The sequence below is a fragment of the Vigna umbellata genome, chromosome 3 (assembly GCF_029865625.1).
Source record: "Vigna umbellata cultivar VRB3 chromosome 3, Vumbellata_1.0, whole genome shotgun sequence".
Taxonomy (NCBI): Eukaryota; Viridiplantae; Streptophyta; class Magnoliopsida; order Fabales; family Fabaceae; genus Vigna; species Vigna umbellata.
In genome coordinates this window covers 21,570,056-21,591,025 of record NC_142167.1, presented here as the reverse complement: position 1 = coordinate 21,591,025, position 20,970 = coordinate 21,570,056, and the positions used below count along the sequence as shown (strand labels likewise).

Here is a 20,970-nt window from a genome sequence, read left to right as displayed (position 1 = left end):
TATAAAAAATATAAAAGCTAATATGAACTACTTTTATTTAAGTATTTAATATTTAAGTTAATTAATTTAACATTTTTTATTTGAAATTTTAATATAAGTAAATTTTACTTATATATACATCACTTTAATTGAAACATATATTACCACGTTTAGAATATTTCAAATCAATCATGAAGACAATAAAATGTAAATGAATATTTTCTGAAATTTAAATAAGAGATTTATAATTTATTAATTACTTAATTTTAAAAAGTCATTATTAAATGCTTAAAACCTAGTTAACTAAATGAGTTAAGACTCAAATCTCAAATAAAAAAATATTGGATACTTTCACATCTCATTTTTCACTTGAGATTAAAAGAAAGTTAAAAGAAAATATTTAGATATGAAATGAGATGTCTTTATGCTGTAATAATATTTTAGACTAATGAATTTATATGACACAAATAATAAAAATAAAATAGTCATAAAAATATAAATTTATGTATTTAAAAAAAAAATTAAAAATAAAAAGTAAAAAGAATGGTATCAAATAAACCTAAAAAATTTAGATTGGTCAGATGATATTTTTCAATATTTTAATGGGGATAGACGAATGAATGAAAAAGATACTGTTTATGGGTTAGTGGTCGATAAACTTTATAAAAAAGAATGATAAAATAAAAGAAAAAATTAAGAAAAAGGGAAGGTTGTTAGGTTAGGGATGGTGATAACAGGACTGAGTAAAAATATTTATAGGAGAGAAAATATTGTAAAATTTAATAAGTCTAAAAAAAGTAAAAATAAATTTTGAAATGAGAGAATTTAGAAAAAAAGTAATAATTTAATTTGGTGTTGTGGAACAAAAAACCTAAGAAGTAACGCCCGTCGCGTTCTTCATGTGCAAACGGAGAAGCCAAACGCACCAGCAAATTTGTCGCAATATTAAATTTTCTCACTACAAAGCCAAAAACATCAACAGCAAAAGTAGAAGACAGCAACATACCTAGGATTTATCACTCCTTCCTCTGTGTCTGTTTCTTCCAAGAAGAAGAAAAAGAAGAAGAAGAAGAAGGAGGAGGAAGAGTGAAGGGAACTGAACCAACAGTACCAAGCAACAATGGCGATCGCTTTCTCCTTCTTCACTGCGCCCACTTCATCTTCATATTCATTCTCTTCTTCCAAAGCCGTTCCTTCTCTTTCCCTTTCTTCCTCCCTCGGCATCCGCATCCCGCGGCGCGCGGATCGCTTTTTCCCTCTCTGCACCACAATAGGAGCCTCTGTCGGTGGATCCTTCGGAGGACACGGTGGCGGACATGATGGTCACGGACATGGCGGCGGCGGTGACGACGAGCACGGCAATGAGGGAAGGAACGAGGCCTTGATGGTCGTGGCGGAGGCGGGGAGGGCGTTGGAGAGCGTGCCGGCGGATTTGGCGGCGGCGATAAAGGAGGGAAAGATTCCGGCGGCGGTGGTGACGCGGTTTTTGGAGCTGGAGAAATCCGCGTTCTTCCGGTGGCTGCTTCAGTTTCCCGGTTTCAGAGAGCGTCTCCTCGCCGATGATCTCTTCCTCGCGAAAGTCGCCATGGAATGCGGCGTTGGCGTCTTCACCAAGGTTTCTCTTCTCTCTCTTTCCCTTCTCTCCGTTCACTCTTTCAACATCTATTTGCCGTATAACTTCGCGTTGTGTTTGTTTAGACTGCTGCTGAGTACGATCGAAGAAGAGAAAACTTTTTCAACGAGCTCGAAATCGTCTTCGCCGATGTGGTACAACTTTTTTCTTTTTTTTTTGTTGATTCTCGTGTTGTACGTTCGACATTCAAGAATGAATCTTGTGTTGGTTTGTGTGAAATGTGGATTGAAGTTTGCGGCTTAACATCCCCTTTTGCATGTACTGTTTTTGTTGTTAGGTGATGGCCATCATTGCAGATTTCATGCTGGTTTATCTTCCTGCGCCTACTGTTGCGCTTAGACCGCCACTCGCAGGCACTGCAGGGCCTATTGCTAAGTTTTTCCATGGCTGCCCGGATAATGCTTTTCAGGTTTTTATAAATATATCCAATAGGTTTTGATTACTTTCATAGTTTTGCTATCAAATGTTGGTGTTTGTGCATCTCATCTCGTATTCCTGATTTCCTTCAACAGGTTGCTCTGTCTGGGACATCATATTCATTGATACAGAGGATTGGTGCAATTGTGGTATGTATTTCAATTTAGTAACTTCTGATTTATTTATCTTGCAATTTGAATCCAATTTTTCCCCTTTCGTTTCCCGTGACTAATTGCTGTATATAATGTGGTTGCCTTGCACAGCGTAATGGGTCTAAGCTTTTTGCTGTTGGTACTGCTTCATCGCTGGTTAGTTCTTGTCTTCCCTGGAAATTTTTCCTGTCCTTTTCTGGTTTGAGAAGTTTTTGCATCGCTTGATCTGTCTTCCCCGCAAGTTTTATGAGAATTTATGGATATTTATGTATTAACCGTTACCAGAAGAACTAAGGGGGCTCATGATTTGGCAATTGAGTTGACTGATGCAGTCTTCTCATCTACAAAACTTGACTACTTGAGAGTTGGACAAAGAGTTTAGTCTTAATGTTTTCCTTTGAGTAATGAGTATGATCCTAGTCAGAGCTAGCACTGCATTAATGTTTTCCATGGATCCATTTTGTGTTTTACAATACAACCTTTTCTTTTGATAAATAATCCTGCCAACTGGTTTTGACTTGAATGTTCTACATGTGACTGGAATCAACTGACTTCAGACCCTAACATATGTACTCCATTTTGTATTCCTTCAGGTTGGTACTGCTATGACAAATGCCTTAATCAATGCAAAGAAAGCAGTTAAATCTTCGGAAGGGGAAATTGAAAATGTTCCCATATTGTCTACCAGTGCTGCCTATGGTGTCTATATGTCTATTTCTAGCAACCTCAGGTAAAAAAGAATGATGTGGCTTTTGTTTTGAACTTGCTCTTGCCTTTGTTCATCTGTATTTTTTCACTAATTGTTATTACAAGATTTAGAAAAGTTATTTCTCTACTTGATCTATAAATAATTACCACTAAAGGAATCATTTGATAAATCAATTTGATAAAATACCATCGATATTATTATAATGTGAGGGCTAACCTAACCATAGTTGAATAATTTACATCAGTTGCTTGTCATTGTTCATAATGTTGACTCATTGTCATCCGATTATGGTCAAGCATGTCAATATATCATGATGAGTTGCTTGGAGAGAAGAAGGGGTTTCTCTATTCTCTGGTCCTGTTTTAAATGTTTCTTTACTATGATAATCAACATCTAATAGACTAATAAAGCTACTGGAAAAGTTACAAAATGCAGATGATTGTAAGTGGTATTTGCACAATTTATGTTGCATGACTTTGTAAAGAAAGTTCACTTTTATAAACTGTTCTCTTTGCCGTATAAAAGTATGTAGTCATTAGTCTTTCTTTTATTATTGCATTAAAACTATGCTCTCACCAGTTCATTCCTCTGCAGTAATTGCACATCAACTGTTGTTTAAAACGTCTACTAAGAATCTGATTTTTCTGACAGGTATCAAGTAGTTGCTGGAATTATTGAACAGAGGCTTTTGGAACCTTTGCTGCACCAGCACAAGCTAATTCTCAGTGCACTGTGTTTCGCTGTGCGAACTGGCAACACTTATTTGGGTTCACTACTGTAAGAAATCTCATGCCTTTTCTGATTACTTTTTAGAAGAGTTTTGCTTGTTGCTAGTGGTTCATGTGTGTGTGATCTGTGATTTTCCTTGACAGGTGGGTGGATTATGCTCGTTGGATAGGTGTTCAGTAGGCTCAAGACCAAGATTACATGACTTGGATCTTTCTTCGTTGAGTAGATTTTTCTCTAGATGTTCATTTGCTTCAGTAGTAAACATCACAAAACCTGTTTCTTTTCTGCAGAGGTTTGGTTGTAGGATTGTTATCTCAATAGGTTTTCGTTCTCTATTTTTACATGCTCATCACTGAGTACTTTCTGCGTATTCTTCTTTGTACAAGTTTCCTCATTCAATAATGTGATGAGGATATGAAATAATTTATTTTTGTTATCAGAACATGATTTGACAGTCTATGAAAGATGAAAATCTTGTGATTGCAAGATACAAAACAAGTATTTTGGTGCTAACACAGGAATTCTCTATCATTTCAAACTTAGCCTACATTTTGATCAATTCCCTGTATATGTTTGGTAGAATCATTATGCCACTCATTTGCAGAACTCTGAATACCTTAGGAATCTTTATGCATTTGTTCTCTTTTGATGAATTTATCATTTCATGACAAACCCTTGCTATAATAATACCTATTGTTATTGTTTTTATAACAAATTTAACAAAATAATGAAAAATAAATGAATTAATGGAATTTCTTTTTTATCTTTGTAACATTGTCCTTGCTTTGTTTTTGCATTTCTTAAATAGCCAGTTTTTTTTTCTGCCCTTGTGATTTTTGTCTAACACGTCACGTGTTCCAAAAATAGGATGAATAAGACGAGTGTTAGGATATTTAGAATTTTCCTATTTAGAATATGCAGAAATATAAACAAAAATGGAAGCTTTTAAAGTTAGGGTCAAAACTCAAAAACAATTGACATTTTTACAGAGATGACAAAACATCATTATCCGAAACAAAATTTATAAATAATATTAGAAAGAGGCTTTTTCTGGTAATGGGAGTTTTAGCTTTTTCTGTCAAGTGAGAAGTGTTGTCTTGAAAAGATAAATACTTCCAAAAAGGAAAAGTGATTGCAGATTCCACTGGTCCAAACGATAATCAATTTTTGGTGAGCCTGTTTGTTAACCATAAATATTATAATTTTAAATATTTATTATAAGATGGCTAAAAAGTTCCATTAATGTAAATTTAACGATTTTTTTTTTAAATCAAGGGGTTAATGTTTCAAATATAAGAAAAACGTGAATTTTTTTTATCTCAAGAAAAATATGTATCTTAATGGGTAAATTTTGGATGAAGAATCCTTTGAAAGAGTTTAAAGAATTTAGTTTATAAATATTTTGAAAGGGGGAAGATGATGATTTGCGACTTGAAAGTTTGAGATATAGAAATATTAATAAAAAGGAAACTTGATTCTTACAATTAAAAATTGAAAAATTAAGTTTAAGGTGAAAAAATACATTGAAAAAGGTAATACTGCAACATTTTTTGAAAGCAACCTTTTAGAGTTATTATATATCTCTGAAATAGGCCTAAAATGTTTGCAGTTTTTGTTTTAATCGATGTATTTTCTAATTTAAAATTATATATACGAGTTTCTATAAGTAGATATTTGGGTAGTCTTAAAAGGCTTCAGTTATTGCTCTGTTTTGATCTATTGCTTAATAAATATTTACTAAAACAATAAAAAAAGAAAAGAAAATTAAATTGAACTTTTTCAATAAATTAAAATGAACTTTGCCTCAAATTAAAAATATAATTATATCATTTAACTTTTTCAAAAGTAAAAGTATATAAATTTATTTAACTGAAAAAGTTTATTTTTCTTCTTCTCTATAAATGTCCATTGAGAATTCATAAATACTTTATTATTAGCTGCTATCTGTTGTCTCCTTCTTCTTCATTTTATTTAACTTTTATCAATCACAGAAATATATTTTGATAATTGCTTTTTAGTACAGAAGTGATATATTGATTTCTAAAATGTTTTTCATGCAATATGTTTTAAGGAATTATTAATAAATTGACTTTGAATTGTTATTTTTAAGTCAAGCATTGTTTAGGATTCATAAAGTTGTTTTTAAAGTTAAGTCACTGTAAAAAATAAAGATAATAAATCAGTGAATTGGTGGAAGAAGTCTTCCAAATTGACTTCACTGAGTGAAATATATAAAAATTGAATTGTATTGCTAAAAAAATAACATTTAAAATGTTTTTATAGTATATATTTTTATCTAATATATTAATTTATTGAATTATAGTATGCTTTCATATAATTGTCAACTAATTTTGAACATTTTAAGGTTTAAGGGTCCAGACACAAGTTTTTATATTTACTAATTTATTTTTAATTTAAAATTAACTATAGAGTTAAAATAATTTTTTTGCCTTTAAAAAACTTAGTCGCTAGCTGGATGAAAAAGATAAGGTAAAATAGTGAAAATAAGAGTGATGAAAATAATATTTAATTATTTGGTATATGAAAGTAAAAGTTAATGAAAATAGAGTAATTCTCAGATGTATTTTCAACTTCAGGTTATATCTATCTTCCTCTTTCTTTCTTTTTTTCTATTTTTTCAACCAAACTTTTTTAATTTACATTTTATTCCTCACCTATTTTCTTTCATCTTTTTTTTTTCTGTCTACCCAATTTCTCTTCATACTAAAAGTGGTGGCAAATAAAAACCATCATTGAAAAATACTTTGGCAAAATATTCATCAGTTATTACTAAAAGGTTTATTCATATTTAAATGAACTGAAGAATAATCCATATTCATCTCTTTCTCAAGGGGAGTGAGTATACATACATCATAAAATAAGAGAGGATAAGGTGTAGAGGGGGATAATTTACTCTAAACTACAACTATATGTAACTATCGAAAAGGTACTAAAATTGAAGTTGCTTCTAGATATTGTTGATGAAGAAACTAGCCAGTTTCCAACTACAATGATATAATTATGTCATGTTTCCCTAGGGCCATCAAATGATTGTGTCTTTCTCAAATTCCAATGGAGACCTTCATGAATGCTGCGCAAAAAGTCATTTGTAGAATCATCCAAACAAGCCGTAGGAACAGGCCATGGAGCCATGCTGCACACCAGTGCATCTCCAGGTGCTAATTGCTTCCTGTCTTTTCCATCAAATGATGCCCATGCAGGGCTTCTGCTGTTGAATGGTACTTGCACCCTCAAAGTTACATGCTCTGGAAATATCATTGGCCTAAAAGATAGAGAGTGTGGGCATATTGGGGTGAATAAAATACCTGGAACCTGCAATTCAAAAAAGACTCAGTTTCAGATGAAGGTGGAGAATTATTATATTTATATTTAGTTCTAGACAAGTAAAATGAAGAGTTAATTATGTTTTTCGTACTTAAACTATAATGCAATTTTGACTTTATCTCAAACTTTGATCTGGTTAGATCTCTACTAAGAAAATGCACAGATGAAATTCTTTTGGCGTAAAAGTATTACTTGTTTTTTGACATGACAAACAACAAATTATTATGAATGCAATCCACAAATTCTCTTCCTACCAACGTCTTAAAAGTTAGCATGATTTATCGTTTGTCACACCAAAAACTAATTAACACCATTGGGCGAGGAAAAGAACTGCATCCATCAATTTCTTAAGAATGAAGACTTAACAGAATTAAAGTTTGAGATAGAATCGAAAACTAAAATCACGTTATAGTTTAGGAAAAAAAAACATTGCTAACCCTTAAATAAAATAAATAATTAGCTTCGTGATGATGTCACAGGAACAATAAGTTTGATGTGAATGTGACTTCATACTAAGCAGATTTCTATAGTCCACAAAGGAATTCTACGTTCATTCTCTAGTTTTGACTTGTGTGAGACACTTAATTCAGAAAAACAGAAAATCAATCTAATAAAGTTTGCTTATTTTGAAATTCAATTTTATTTGTTCAATTTTCAAATTTACATTTTTCACACTTTGGGAAGAGTTAATTGGAAGGTGGTCCAAGTAAAACTCTGTTCATTTATCTACAACTGATTCTGCCAGATTGCTTATTTTTCCCTCAGTTAATAATTCTAGAAATCTTCGGGAGACTCTAACAACCGTCAAGAATTTCCCCTGAAACAAGTGACATACTGGCACTACATAATTCCCTCCCAAAGCTGAAATTCCTTGCACTGTGCTCCCCCAAGAACTTGATCAAATCAAAGCTGCTATTGTAAAATTCATTTCACAGTAAAGTTCCACTAAAATCACAACGATTTATTTTATTGGATAATCACCGTACACAAAGGAACCAGAAAATCTATAGCTTCAACCTTAATAACATTTTTCGTAAATATTTACGTTCATTATATATTTTAAGACCGAGAAAAAAACTTTAATTTAAGAGAAGGATTGACCAAAACTTCCATTGTAAAATATTATCTTTATTGACCGAGATAAAACACTATACCAGAGAAAAAAAAAATTAAACTCCGCAGTCAAGGTATACGAATAAGAAGCTATTCATCAAAGTACCTGTGGATGAACCATTGATCCTCCAGCTGCTAAAGAATATGCTGTACTGCCAGATGTAGTGGATAGGATTAATCCATCTCCTTGCACACACGTGACAAAGGAGTCGTCACAGTAACATTCCAAATTTGTGAGGAAAGAAGATATTCCACGATCAATTGTAACCTCATTTAGAACAAGCACAGGTTCTTCAGTTTCATATTCATTTTTAGCTGCTTCTCGTATAACATGACATTGTAAACGATGCCGTAACGTGATACTAATGGGGCCCTTTAAAATTGATTCAAGGCATTCTTTGTAATGTTCACTGTCTGAAGGATGGTTAAGTTCAATTTCCAATTAGAAATGAAAACAGATACTATAATATAATAAAAAGGTCCCCAGGGACAAAATAAGTTACTCTGGTAGTATCTTGATCTATCTTCTAAAAAAAGATAAGATATATAAATAAAAGTTGCAGGATACAGAAAGGGGTCATAAAGCCAAGAGACCCCAAAGAAAAGGGGACAATGGGAGGCACTGGCCCTTTGAACATAGATGCTGCCTGCACATTTAGTACATGATAGCTATTAGTCAATGTCACTAAGCAAACCAATATACAACACATAATATGATAGGTAAAATAAAGCCAAGTATCATATCTACTTACTAAACTCTTTAAGAATGAATAATCCATTGCCAGAGATTAATAGTACTAAAGATACCCCATCCTGAGTCTAACAGTCGTTATATTCTTAGAAAATTCAATCCAAAAGGAGAAGTTATAGAAATCCAAGATCAGTAATTAATTAAATGAACCTAACTCTTAAGATGAAAATATTTTTTAAGTCATTTAATACACTATGTAAATGCCTATTCAGACTTACCTCAGCATGATATCATTCCCTCCAAACTATCTCAATGCATAGAATCAATCACATAAATAAAGCATCAAGAAATATATATACTATTACTACTAATAATAATGAACTAAAAAATCAACAACTGAAAAATTGCTTAAACTTCAGACATTAGTAATATGGATAAAATACTGGAAATCCACGAGTTTCTTTGGTGTGTCAATTTTCTATTATTTACAATGTCTGTTAGTTAAATTTTAGGCAAATATTTTCTGGCTTCTAAATCATATTTTATGTGACAAAGTTAACAGGTTTCACTTTGAAAAGTGAACCTTTCTAGATTTGGATCAGAAATAGTTTTTTTTCCGAGACAAAATAAAGTAAATTAATAGCTTGAATGTGTATTAGAAATCTGTGCTGCTTTCATACGATGACAAATAATTTAAATAGATCTCACGTACCCATAGGACAGTACCATCTCCACCAAGAGTTACCACGAGGTCAACCTTAGTGTGCAGCATCAAAACTTCCTCGTCTACACAAAAATGTCATTGTTCAAATAATTATAATTTTCAGAATAATAAAGAATGCAAAATAGTTTATTAAAATAATAACAAAGGATATATTATATGAAGTAAAACTCCTCATCTTATTCCAAACAGGAGGCTGTAATACAATATACAAAACACGATTTTCTTAATCTAAAATCATTATTTGCTCCAAAAAATATTCATTAATAGTTATAATTTTCAGAAAAATAACAGTAGGCAAAATAATTTATTAAAATTAAAGGATGGCCTATGAAGTGAAAATCATAATCTTATTTCAAACAGGAGGCTGCAATATAAAAGGTAAAACATGATCATTTAATATAGAATCATATTATTCGCTTAAAAAAATTATTGATTCGGGTCTGTCAACTCAGCTAAACTCAAATAATATTGGTCTAGTGCATACCAACGGTAAGTAATGCAATATGAGCATGGTAGCATATTGAAATAGCAGGTAAACATTTTGATACAAAATGAAGGAATGGCCAAGTTTACTTGACTACTACGTTTCATTTAGGATCACGATAACCTTCAGCATTTTGCTTTATATGTCCTGTTATTCCAATAGAATGAAGACATAAGACATAATTTAGATAGCAGATGACACTTGAGTTTTGGGATGCAATAAGGAATAGTCAATGAAAGAATAACAGAGAGAAGACTAAGGTAGGATAATAGACAATTAATTTGATTTTAGGCAAGTGGCCAACCATAAATGCTACGTATCTAGTGTGGGCTTTGATGAAAACAATTATATACATACATATATATCTCTGAACTTGGTCCAGATGATTTAAAAAAACAGCCAGTGATAGGGTTCAATCCTCCAAAGATAACCTTGGTGTACAAGCCAGAAATTTTGTGAAGGCGATCAAGTGAAAAGTGTCCTCTTATGAATTTAATTGCTTACCATCATTCCAGGTTTCTACAAAATTAAAGTATGATGATTCTGCCAAAAGCTCAACCCTCACACGTGGTTCTACATAGATGTGTAGATTCTTTTGCTGCCTTAACCATCTGGGAATGATAAAAAAGAAGCACACAGTAGATTTAAATGAAGGTTTGCCATGAGCTGAAATGGTAAAATCAAAATAAAGTTTCTGTTCTGTATAACTTGTTATTCACTTGTACCAAAGACAAATACATCGAAGGATATAAAGGCACAGGATAGATGTAAATAATACATAATGAAAATTGGAGTTAAACTTGAAAATAAACAATCTTCACTTAGTCACATCAAACTCATAAAAATGAATTGCAAAGTTAAGCTAACTTAAATTTTGCAGGAATCTAGTGAGAGAATAAAATCGTAACCACCCATTATGATTGAAAGTTAAGACTGTCACATTTTCATGTGCATAAATAAGTAAGCACAGAAAGCTCTTCCATCTTAGGCCAAGATCTCTATGTTCTCTTAACAACTGCTAAGAAAGAATGAATGACAGACACCATCAAATGTAGCAAGTTTTGTATAAAAATGTAAAATGAGTTTTGAGATCTATTATCAAAATTAATTTCCATATCAGCATATTCCTTACTTTCACGAAGAGTTTCAATCTAAAATTGGTATTATATTATGGAAAACCCAACTTTGGGAGACCTAAACGTTAAAAAAAAACAATATATTAGAGTTCATACCTAACCATTTCAGAACACAGAATTTGAACTGAAACTGAATTTGGTTTGGTCAATATGAGCACTGTCTGTGGGCATGATTGCCACTTCAAAGAGATCTGAAATAAATAAACTTCTCAATTAGACAATATACAAGTATAGCAGCCATTGTAAATTTAGAATTAGCATGACAACAAAGTTTAGAAAAAAGGAGACAAGATTGCCGGTCACAAGAGTAATAAAATCAAATCGCCCACAACAAGAAACACCTGCTTACTACTGCGCTGTGCAGTGGTTATATTTCCTCTTTCAAAAGAGACAATGTCATGTTTGTACTGGTCACTTTGGTCATCTTTGCAGAACCACGAAAGTTTAAATGAAGCCTGCTCGAGAATAAAGAAATAAATTAAGACTAATTAGCTTAAGAAGCAAGGAAGCGAAGCTCATGAATTGCAAATTTAGCAGGAGACAATTAGAATATTATTTGGAAGTAAAAATAGAAGAAGGTGCCCTAGCACAGACTTATTGCCTAATTTTACACCAGTAATAACATTACTAGTTAGTAGTTAACCCAGCTGTCATTTGAATGTAAAGGCTCAACAGCTTGTGCTGTTCTGAAGAGTCATATCTGTTCAGTCTTTTGAATGTTTGACCATGACAAATGTTAAAAAAAAGGCTAGACAAACACATGCACAGAAACACAAATATTTCAAAAAATAAAATACGAACAGGACAGCCGGCTGTGACGGGTTGATCATATAGCCCAATTTGCTTCAATCATGGAGTTATAAAATACCTTTTTGACTATTTTGGAATCAGAACTGGGTGCTCCATCCTTAAGAACCTCATGGGAGCAAATACCATTCCTCGAACAACATTTTTCAGACTGTCCATTAGCTACATTACACAATGTAGGATTTTTGGCAGGGCTATTTGTCCTCATATCATCAAGATCAGCCTGATGCTCAAGACATGATTTTTCTGTGATAAAAACAAACAGCAAACAGAAATTACAAACTTCCAAAGTTGAGATATAGATAGAACATCGCATAGCAGAAGAGATAGAAACCACATAATGAAATAGGCCACATGGAAACATAAATATAGAAGACACAGAAAATTACAAAATTCTAACATTCACTTTTATGCTTCAATCACTATATCTTTAAAAAATTTCAGTATTGCCAGTGGACCTTCGTAGAAATCAGAAGCTTAGAAGGTACATATTAACATCCAAAATATTTAGTCGTTTACTTCCTTGAGGTCAAGATTGAGATCATCAACTAACTTTTTTGCAACCTTACGAAAATAGGGGTATTATATTTTCATCAGTGGAGCTTCTGAAAAATACAATATTGTGTCGAATGACCATGAATACACAGTGAAATCAATGGAAAACCAAGACGCTAAGAAAACATGCAATGAACAAAACTACTCCATATTTAGCAAAAGGTTTCAACCGTAAAAACATACAAAAAATGAAGCCAGAAAGTACTCTCTTTGAGAAAGTAAAAGTAGGCTTCATCACTTCTAAACAGCACAATACAACTAACCTAAATTCCAATCAGTAAAAGAGAAATTCCATAGCATTAAACAAATACTTGAGACAGCAATTTTGGATAAGATGATGGGCACGAAAAAGGATAATAAAAAATAAAAGACAATGAATGTGACTGAAATATGAGAACAGAATTGACAAAAAGAAATAAATTGTTCATCAATCAACAAGTATAAGAGAGCATGATCACAGTTAAGTCAAAAACAGATGAAATAGTTTATTTTCCTTTTGCAATATCAACCGCTACAGAATGGAAAATTTAAAAAAATAAAAAATCTTCATCTTGTAGTTATTCAGTGATTAGAACCTGCATGTTCAAACTTCAGATTCCGATCCCTCTCCAGCTCAAATTTACGTTTCCATTCAGCAGCCTCGGCTTGAGCAGAAGCTTTCCCTTCAGCAACTTGCCTGAGAGCCTTTGCAACAGCTAGAAGGAGTTCAAGACAAAATAAGGACAAAGATCTTTGCATCAAGATCATGTCTTGTTGCAGTTGATATTAATAATTTGAACAGAATACGATCATACTTCTTAAAGCTTCAGAGAACTCTATAAGATGATCATCCGATCCCTGGATGGCAGATTGAAGAATCTCTTCCACTGCTTTTTCAGGGAATAGAGAAAAGGAATTGACAAAACCATTCTCAGCCTGTGAACATGACATGCTGGTATTTCCCTGCTGCATAAAGTAAATCAGGCAAAAGTCACAAAACAAGAAATACACACTTATCACAAATTCTGATTTATGTGAAACTGAAAGCGCTGCCCTCTGAAGCAGTGATATATTTGAACTTTGGTTGTGCTTGGATTGATTACAGCATGAACATGCAAATGACCAGTAGGTATCCATATTGGCATATACTTCTCTGTGTCAGAGAGATAAAAAGGTAGCACAGACTGACATGAAGAGTAGTGGTTTACAACTAATCCCACCTAACAATGAATAAATTTTGTTCGTACAAGCAATCCTGCTAGACTGATCCTACAAGTAATGAGGGAAATCAAGATCAATTTTGACTCTAACTCATTTTTGGGCATCCCACTTTCATTTTCCTTAAAAGCAATAGTATGAAAAGTGTAGCCAATTGTAACAGTAAAGGATTCCCCGCTCCCAGATTCCAGGAGCACAACTCCAAACCTCAAAATGAGACACAAAACGAAGCATTCTAATTAGCAAACTTGCTAGCGAAGAAAAACCCTATCAATTCATGACCCAAACCAACCAACAATTAAGATTAAAAAACAAAGAAATTGAAACTGAAATTAAGAAGATAATGAAATTAACGATTAAATTACCGAAGAATTGAGCTTGTTTGGAGCCATTAGAGGGAATGGAGAAGACAGAGAACAAAGGAAAATGAATAATTGGGATCCCTTTGTCTCGTTTCTGCTCCAACACAATACAATCCAAAGTGTCTGAATAATTTTGACCTTCAAATTCGTTTACTTATATTTATATATATACAACTCAACGCAACGCCAAGGCACATGCTGTTTCTGTACAATAGATTAAACTTTTCTTTCGAATTTGGAACAACCCAGAAACAGTGAGGTTTTCAGGTTTTTGTTTTGTTTTTTTCTTCCATTTTTTTGTAAGTTAATTACTGCAAGACTAATTAATTTCCCTAGACAGATAGATAATATTTCGTGAGTATAGCAGTGTAATTAATTAGTTAATTAATAATTAATTAACCTCTGCTTGAAGATTAACATGCATATTACTTTTATTTCTTTTTTAGTTCATTTAATTCTTAATTTTGTGAGAAAAATAAAATAATTGCTTAGTCTATCGTCACCTTTGTATGAGTCAATTGGACTCAGTCTTCCAGACAAAAAAATAATTATTTAGTCTTTTGAACTAATGCATATTATATATTAAATTAAAAATGGTTGTTAAAAATAGTAATTTAGCTTTTACTTAAGAATTAAATTGATTAGTAGTGCCAATTTTAAGAACTCCAATTATTTAAAGGTGGATTGACCAAATATATAAATAATATAAAAAACTGAAATTAATTTGTGACCAATTTTCACACCTTTGGCACTAAAAGTATTATCAATGAAAAATGAACAGAAAAACTTATTATTATAATAATTGTTTTAATATGTATTAGCGAGGAAACATGCTAATAGGTGTACTTACTTTTTTATAATAATTTTTTTTTAATTTTATTATAAATATAAATATTTTTTAAAATTTTATTATAAATTGTTTTTATTTATGTTGTAAGTATTTTATAATTAAAGAAAAATAAGTAAATTTTAAAAATAATTAAATTAGAAAAAAAACAATTATTTAAAAATTATAACTAATAAAACCATTATTTTAGTTTAAAAATATAGTTAAAAGATAAAATTAAAACATAAATGAGAATATAAAAAAAGCCTATTGATTAAAAAAAATTAACATTCAATATTTCTGGACAGATTCACCCCCAAATAATCATCAAGATGTTTCACTAAAATAAGATGAATTAAAAAATTGTAACTTAATAGTTGAATATAAATATATATAAATAGGTTTATTAATTTATCTAACCTCTTAAAGTATTTATCTATTTAAAGTATGTTTTTTTTATGAATAAATTTTTTTTTAATAAAAATTATACAATAGGTTATATAAGTTAATAAACCATATATATATACATATACATATATATATATATACATGTATATATATATACATGTACATGTATATATATATATATATATATATATATATATATATATATATATATATATATATATATATATATATATATATATATATATATATATATATATATTGGAATTAATATAACGTAAAAGTTTGACATTTTGCAAATAGGGACCACAAACCCTTACATTAATGTATGGTATTAACTAAAATTAATAATGAATCTATGCTATTGCTTGATGTGTGTAGCTAAGTCCTATCACATCATTAAGAACCTTCTTTTCTTTTTTTATTTCTCAAAATGTTATGAAATTCACTTTCTACGATTTAAGTTTTTTAAATATTTTTAAACAAAACTTTATTTGGCACCTCTGCATCATTACATGTCATTAGAAATTAATGATAAAATAGGATCAAAGTTTGTTTTTCTTTTTAATTTTTTGTATTACGTAAAAGTAAAAAAAAAAAAAAACAGAGTTTAAATTCTAATTCAAACATGTGATAAACAGTGGTAAGGATAATGGATTATGTAAATTAAATTATATTAAGAACTAATAAAAACTCATTATTAAAATACTTTTAAGGTATTTGTTGCACTGAAGATCAACAAATTTATTGTGTGTAATAAGTTGTAATAAAAAGATTAACTTCTTTTAAATGTTAGTACAAACAACACTTCCTCTTTTATCTTATCAATACATATTTTCGAAAATACATTGTTTTAATATATTCTTATATTGTAAATTTAAAATCTTTTATCTTTAAAATTTTGTAACCTTTTTCTTAAATGATAATTTTGTCGAGGAGGATCTTGTACAGGAAAAATCATTCCTCTTCATAAGAATAAAATAATTTTCAGAATATCATTGTTAAATTATGTTCAGGATCTGAAAAAAAAAACATTCTTCTCAATAAACATGGAATAAATTTTACATTGCGATTCTTGAAAATATCATTCATGGGAATTTTTTATCGTGAAGGAAAAAGTATTCCCCACTCAATCATGAAAGAACTTTAAAAACTTCATTCTCACAAATATTATTCATTAGATTATTTTTTTATGGATTCCATTTTATTCTGAAATGAACATTGAATCGAATGTCATTTTTAAAAAGTAAATTCGAGAAGCATGTTCATGGACGAAAATTCATTCCAAAGCAGTAGTTTAAAGTTATAAATTTATAAATAAATAATACGCAGGCTATGTTACTATGGTTTTTGTAACGTTGTTTAAATACAAATTACATAGAGAGAGAATATTTTAAAAATTACAATATTTTTTTGTGTTTTTTTAAATAAAAATCCAAAAGAGATTATAATTATAATCATTATGTAGGCCTGAGAATTTAAAATTTTCAAATTATTAAAATAAACATGAAATCAATATTATTCTATGTTTATAAAAATATGTCATGTACACGTATTTTTTTTATTGGTAAATATGATGATACTGATAGATTTTTTTTATTGGTAACTAAATTGATAGTGTACATTTTATTTATTGACGAAAAAATTTGTCAGTAAATTCGTTGATAAAAATAATGACAAAATTTTCTTTTCATTTCCGTGAATTATGTATTTTTCTCTCTCACACAAGCCAATTTATTCACTTTCGTTTCTCTCATATGAGGAACCATTCTTCTCCTTTTTTTCGTTTATTTTTCGCTCTCTGATAACCATCTTCTTTCCAAAGTTCTCCCGTATCAGCTTAGGCCACCACAATTACAAGTTTCTTTGACGAAGGAGAACCACTATGAGCAATGTTGCATGTTGCCATCTCTTCCATCAAACATATAGAACCACCACATACAAAAAAGGAAATCGTCTCCATTGTGAGATGAAGAAAAAATGGTTGTGGCATTGTGTACCATTGGAAATTCGTTTGAAAATAGTCATTACCAACGAATTTTTGACGTTTTCGACAACCAATTTTTTTTCGTATCACATGAACATAGAACCGAAAACAACATTCGTAGAGGCCTTGTCACTGGAAAGTGAATTTGAAAGCTTGAAAACACAATGAACTCAAAAACCATTTAGTCAAATCGACAAGAAAAAAAAAACTGCATATGCATGTTAAGAATTAGAATGCGAGTAAAAAGAGACTAAAATCACCTTTAAAACTCCATGCTATAATCATCGTATGTACTTCAGAAGAAATCACAAAAAAACATGGTAATGAAACGAGCCTCGCGTTATTTTTTCTAAAATTAAAAAAAATACTTATAACATTAGATAAACTAATGACAAATATCATTCAAAACTTTGATATCAAAAAATGGCTGATCATCATTAATTGACGTCGAAGAAAAAATTAACCGACATCATTTAAGTCATTAACGTATGAATTAAATTAAATCCACTTTAATTTATTACAAAAAATTCAAAAGTATCACTTGTTATTCTTAATTTTAGTGTTATGTTTGGTCACGTTATACTATAATGTTGTATATTTTTTGGCGTTATTGTTGTTATATAGTCATATTATTAATATCTTATTCAATCTATCATAAAATTATATATTCTAAAATTAGTTTATGCCCAAATCAAACACTATATTGACGTTGAATAGAGGTTTTGAAAAGAAATCTCTTAAAGTGGATATATCAAGTTTTATTAATTACTAACAAATTAAAAGGTATTTCTTTCAAGTATTATTACTTTAATATATATATATATATATATATATATATATATATATATATATATATATATATATATATGATGAAAAATGTTTAAACTAAAATTTCTGAAATTAAAACAAAAGAAATGATGAATAATGTGAGTTTCACCTTTTAAAAAGTGAAATATTTGACTTTAATATATCAGTTACTTTATTATTTATAAATATATATATATCAGTTACTTTATTATTTTCAGTCTTCAGTCATGTTTTTGACTCTTTTAATACAACCTTTGAAAGAATGAAAAAGAAGAATTGGAGTTTACGCGCAAAACGCAATTCACGCATCCATAGTCAACCAAACCACACCAACTACCCGCGCACGCCCCAACCAAACCTAACATATTTCTTATAAACCTTATACATTAAACTTATTACATGTTTGTTATATAGTCTGCAACTTATCAATATAAAATTTCCAATTTTTTTTAACTATATAATTTATATATATTTTTTCTAAAAAAATAATTAAATAACACGAAAGTCAAAAAATCACTTCACAAAGTTTGAGAAATTAAGAAAATTAAAAATAATTTTCAGACATTTTGTCTTATAAAATATACAGTCCAAAAATCATTTTTGTTTATAATTACACAATTAAAAAATTATTTTAATTTTTAAATCACATAATCTAAAAAAAATATTTTTTTAAGAATAAAAGATAATTTTCATATTACAGAAAATCATTTTTAGATTTGTAATTATCTTTTTAATTATTCAATCCAAAAATTGCAAAAAGGAATTTTCATATTCTTGGAATATTAATTGTAACAAATAATTAATGTTACTCTCCCACAACCTCTATCAACCTTTTCCATCATAAATTTACTCATGGCAAGTATAAAAGTTGGTTGGTTAGGAATAAATATGACTATACTCTCCATCACTGGGAAAATAAACAATTGAGAGTGATTAAATAAAACTATTTAATTAAGTGTTTTTATTATAAATATTTTACTTTATTTTAATTATTTATTGATTGTTATTGTTATGATTTTATTTCTTTGTTATTAAAAAAATAAAATTTTGAAAAAATCAACATGCCCATTTATGGAGTTCACACATTTCTATATTTGTCAGACTCTCGGGTCAGCCAAACAACCCCTCATGGGCGTTTTTTAATTTTATTTTTTAGACATTAAATTAATTCTCTATCCTTTAGACAACATTTACGTGAATAAATCATTTACGGGATTTTTAAATAAAAAAATTAAATAATTATTGTTCTATCATATCTAATAATTCATCTAATATAATAGATAAGATTTCAAAACAAACAAAATATATAAAAATTGATTTTATAAAATGAAAATAAAACATTCGATCTTTTAAACCTTTCATTATTCATATATATTCAACCATTTCCATATATAATACGATTATTAATATTACTTTCAGTCATAACAGAACCATTCGTCCATGACATTCAGAAAATTCAACTAAACAGTTAGCACATCAAGACCATAATTCAATTAAATTTTACGCGTATTAGTTACATAATCTCTGCACGAATCAATTTAGAAATTAAAATCAACTCACATTTAAATAAAATAAAAGTTAGATAGCAAAAAGCTTATAAAATCGTAATCAAAATATGTTATATATATATATATGTATATATATATATATATATATATATATATATATATATATATATATATATGTCTTAAAATAAACCATTGTAGTTAAAAGTAAAACAATATGACAACATTAATGATATTGATCGAAAAGGAATTCTTAAAAACATAAACAAAAAATCACTACCTACTTTAAACAAATAAATATGAATGACATAATTAAAAAAAATTACCTCTATTAATATTTAAAAAAAAAATAGACAAACAACAATTAGAAATAACGTTAACTTACACCAATGACTAAAAAATTTAACCAGAAAAATAATTCTTATTAAGCATGGACTAAAGCACTTTGAATTACATCGATTAAAATAGTTTCATCGATAACAATATTTGGTAAATATTTATTTATTTTTATATACTTGAGAAAACTCATTAATTTTGGTTGAAGAATAATTTTAACATGACTTTCAATTCATATTAGTTTAAAAGACTACTTCAAATAACATCAACTAACACAATAATTTCACTTAGTATTAATAGACAATTTGTGCTTGTTCGAAATGATAAATAACATTATTTTTGACAAATAAAATCATACTAAAATTAATTGAAAAAAAATTGTTGGCATATATTGTAAAATAATTGTTTAGTTTTAATTTTCAAGACTTCCTCACTAACATTGGTAATATTTAATTTCTAGCTGCATTCATCATGCATTTACACATATATAGATTTATACGTAAGTATATTTATATAAAATTTTCAAGACAAATTTGTCATATCAATCTTTACAAGGAAGCAGAGATACATATAAATGTATACACAAACTATTATTTTTTATTTCATCACTTTTGAGTATTTCTATCTAAAGTATTTTCAGCTTTTGTATAACACATAGTAAATATAACATAAATTGCACAAACATAAAACTAGTATTATTTTTAAATATAATACACACAACAATCGAAATTCACACATATTTTTATCTCGTTCATTATCTAATTAAGTAATCAAATAATTTAACCATTCTTTAATTTTTATTATTTAATATTTTCTTCTACGTAAATTCAATATTAATATAGTCTAAATAATATCTCGGCAAATCTTTTACTGTTTGGTGTTCTTCGTTAGACAAAATACCATCAATTAAAGTTAGTAATTAGATTAAACTACGAGACTTTCAAAATGAAAAGAACAAAATATGAATATACATTGCAGAATATATATAGATTATACATTTCACAGTACAAAATAAAAAATATATTTTTGAATTATACAATTTAAAATTTGTTTTCCTAAGTTTGTGAGAAC

General features: G+C 29.3%; 2 protein-coding genes across 3 annotated transcripts; one reads left to right on the top strand and one right to left on the bottom strand.

The window, feature by feature from the left end:
* The first annotated feature begins 858 nt into the window (after window positions 1-858).
* On the top strand, window positions 859-4,132 carry LOC148201902 (protein RETICULATA-RELATED 4, chloroplastic-like). The gene is made up of 8 exons (XM_088109187.1): window positions 859-1,594; window positions 1,678-1,746; window positions 1,890-2,021; window positions 2,125-2,178; window positions 2,293-2,337; window positions 2,775-2,911; window positions 3,542-3,667; window positions 3,763-4,132. Exons 1-8 carry the CDS (start codon window positions 1,100-1,102, stop codon window positions 3,797-3,799), a joined length of 1,095 nt encoding a protein of 364 aa, XP_087965313.1. The 5' UTR covers window positions 859-1,099; the 3' UTR covers window positions 3,800-4,132.
* A 2,267-nt stretch (window positions 4,133-6,399) lies between these two features.
* On the bottom strand, window positions 6,400-14,274 carry LOC148201901 (NAD(H) kinase 1-like). 2 transcript variants are annotated; one of them, XM_088109941.1, is made up of 11 exons: window positions 14,037-14,274; window positions 13,269-13,419; window positions 13,050-13,169; window positions 11,981-12,165; window positions 11,454-11,567; window positions 11,209-11,303; window positions 10,481-10,587; window positions 9,481-9,554; window positions 8,646-8,724; window positions 8,184-8,491; window positions 6,400-6,952 (listed from the first exon to the last, which is right to left on the bottom strand). In XM_088109941.1, the coding sequence occupies exons 1-11, from the start codon at window positions 14,061-14,063 to the stop codon at window positions 6,644-6,646; spliced, it is 1,569 nt and encodes a 522-aa protein (XP_087966067.1). In that variant the 5' UTR covers window positions 14,064-14,274; the 3' UTR covers window positions 6,400-6,643. The 2 variants fall into 2 exon arrangements, with proteins under 2 accessions (XP_087966067.1, XP_087966068.1); XM_088109942.1 differs by having other exon boundaries at window positions 13,269-13,416.
* Between the last annotated feature and the right edge of the window lie 6,696 nt (window positions 14,275-20,970).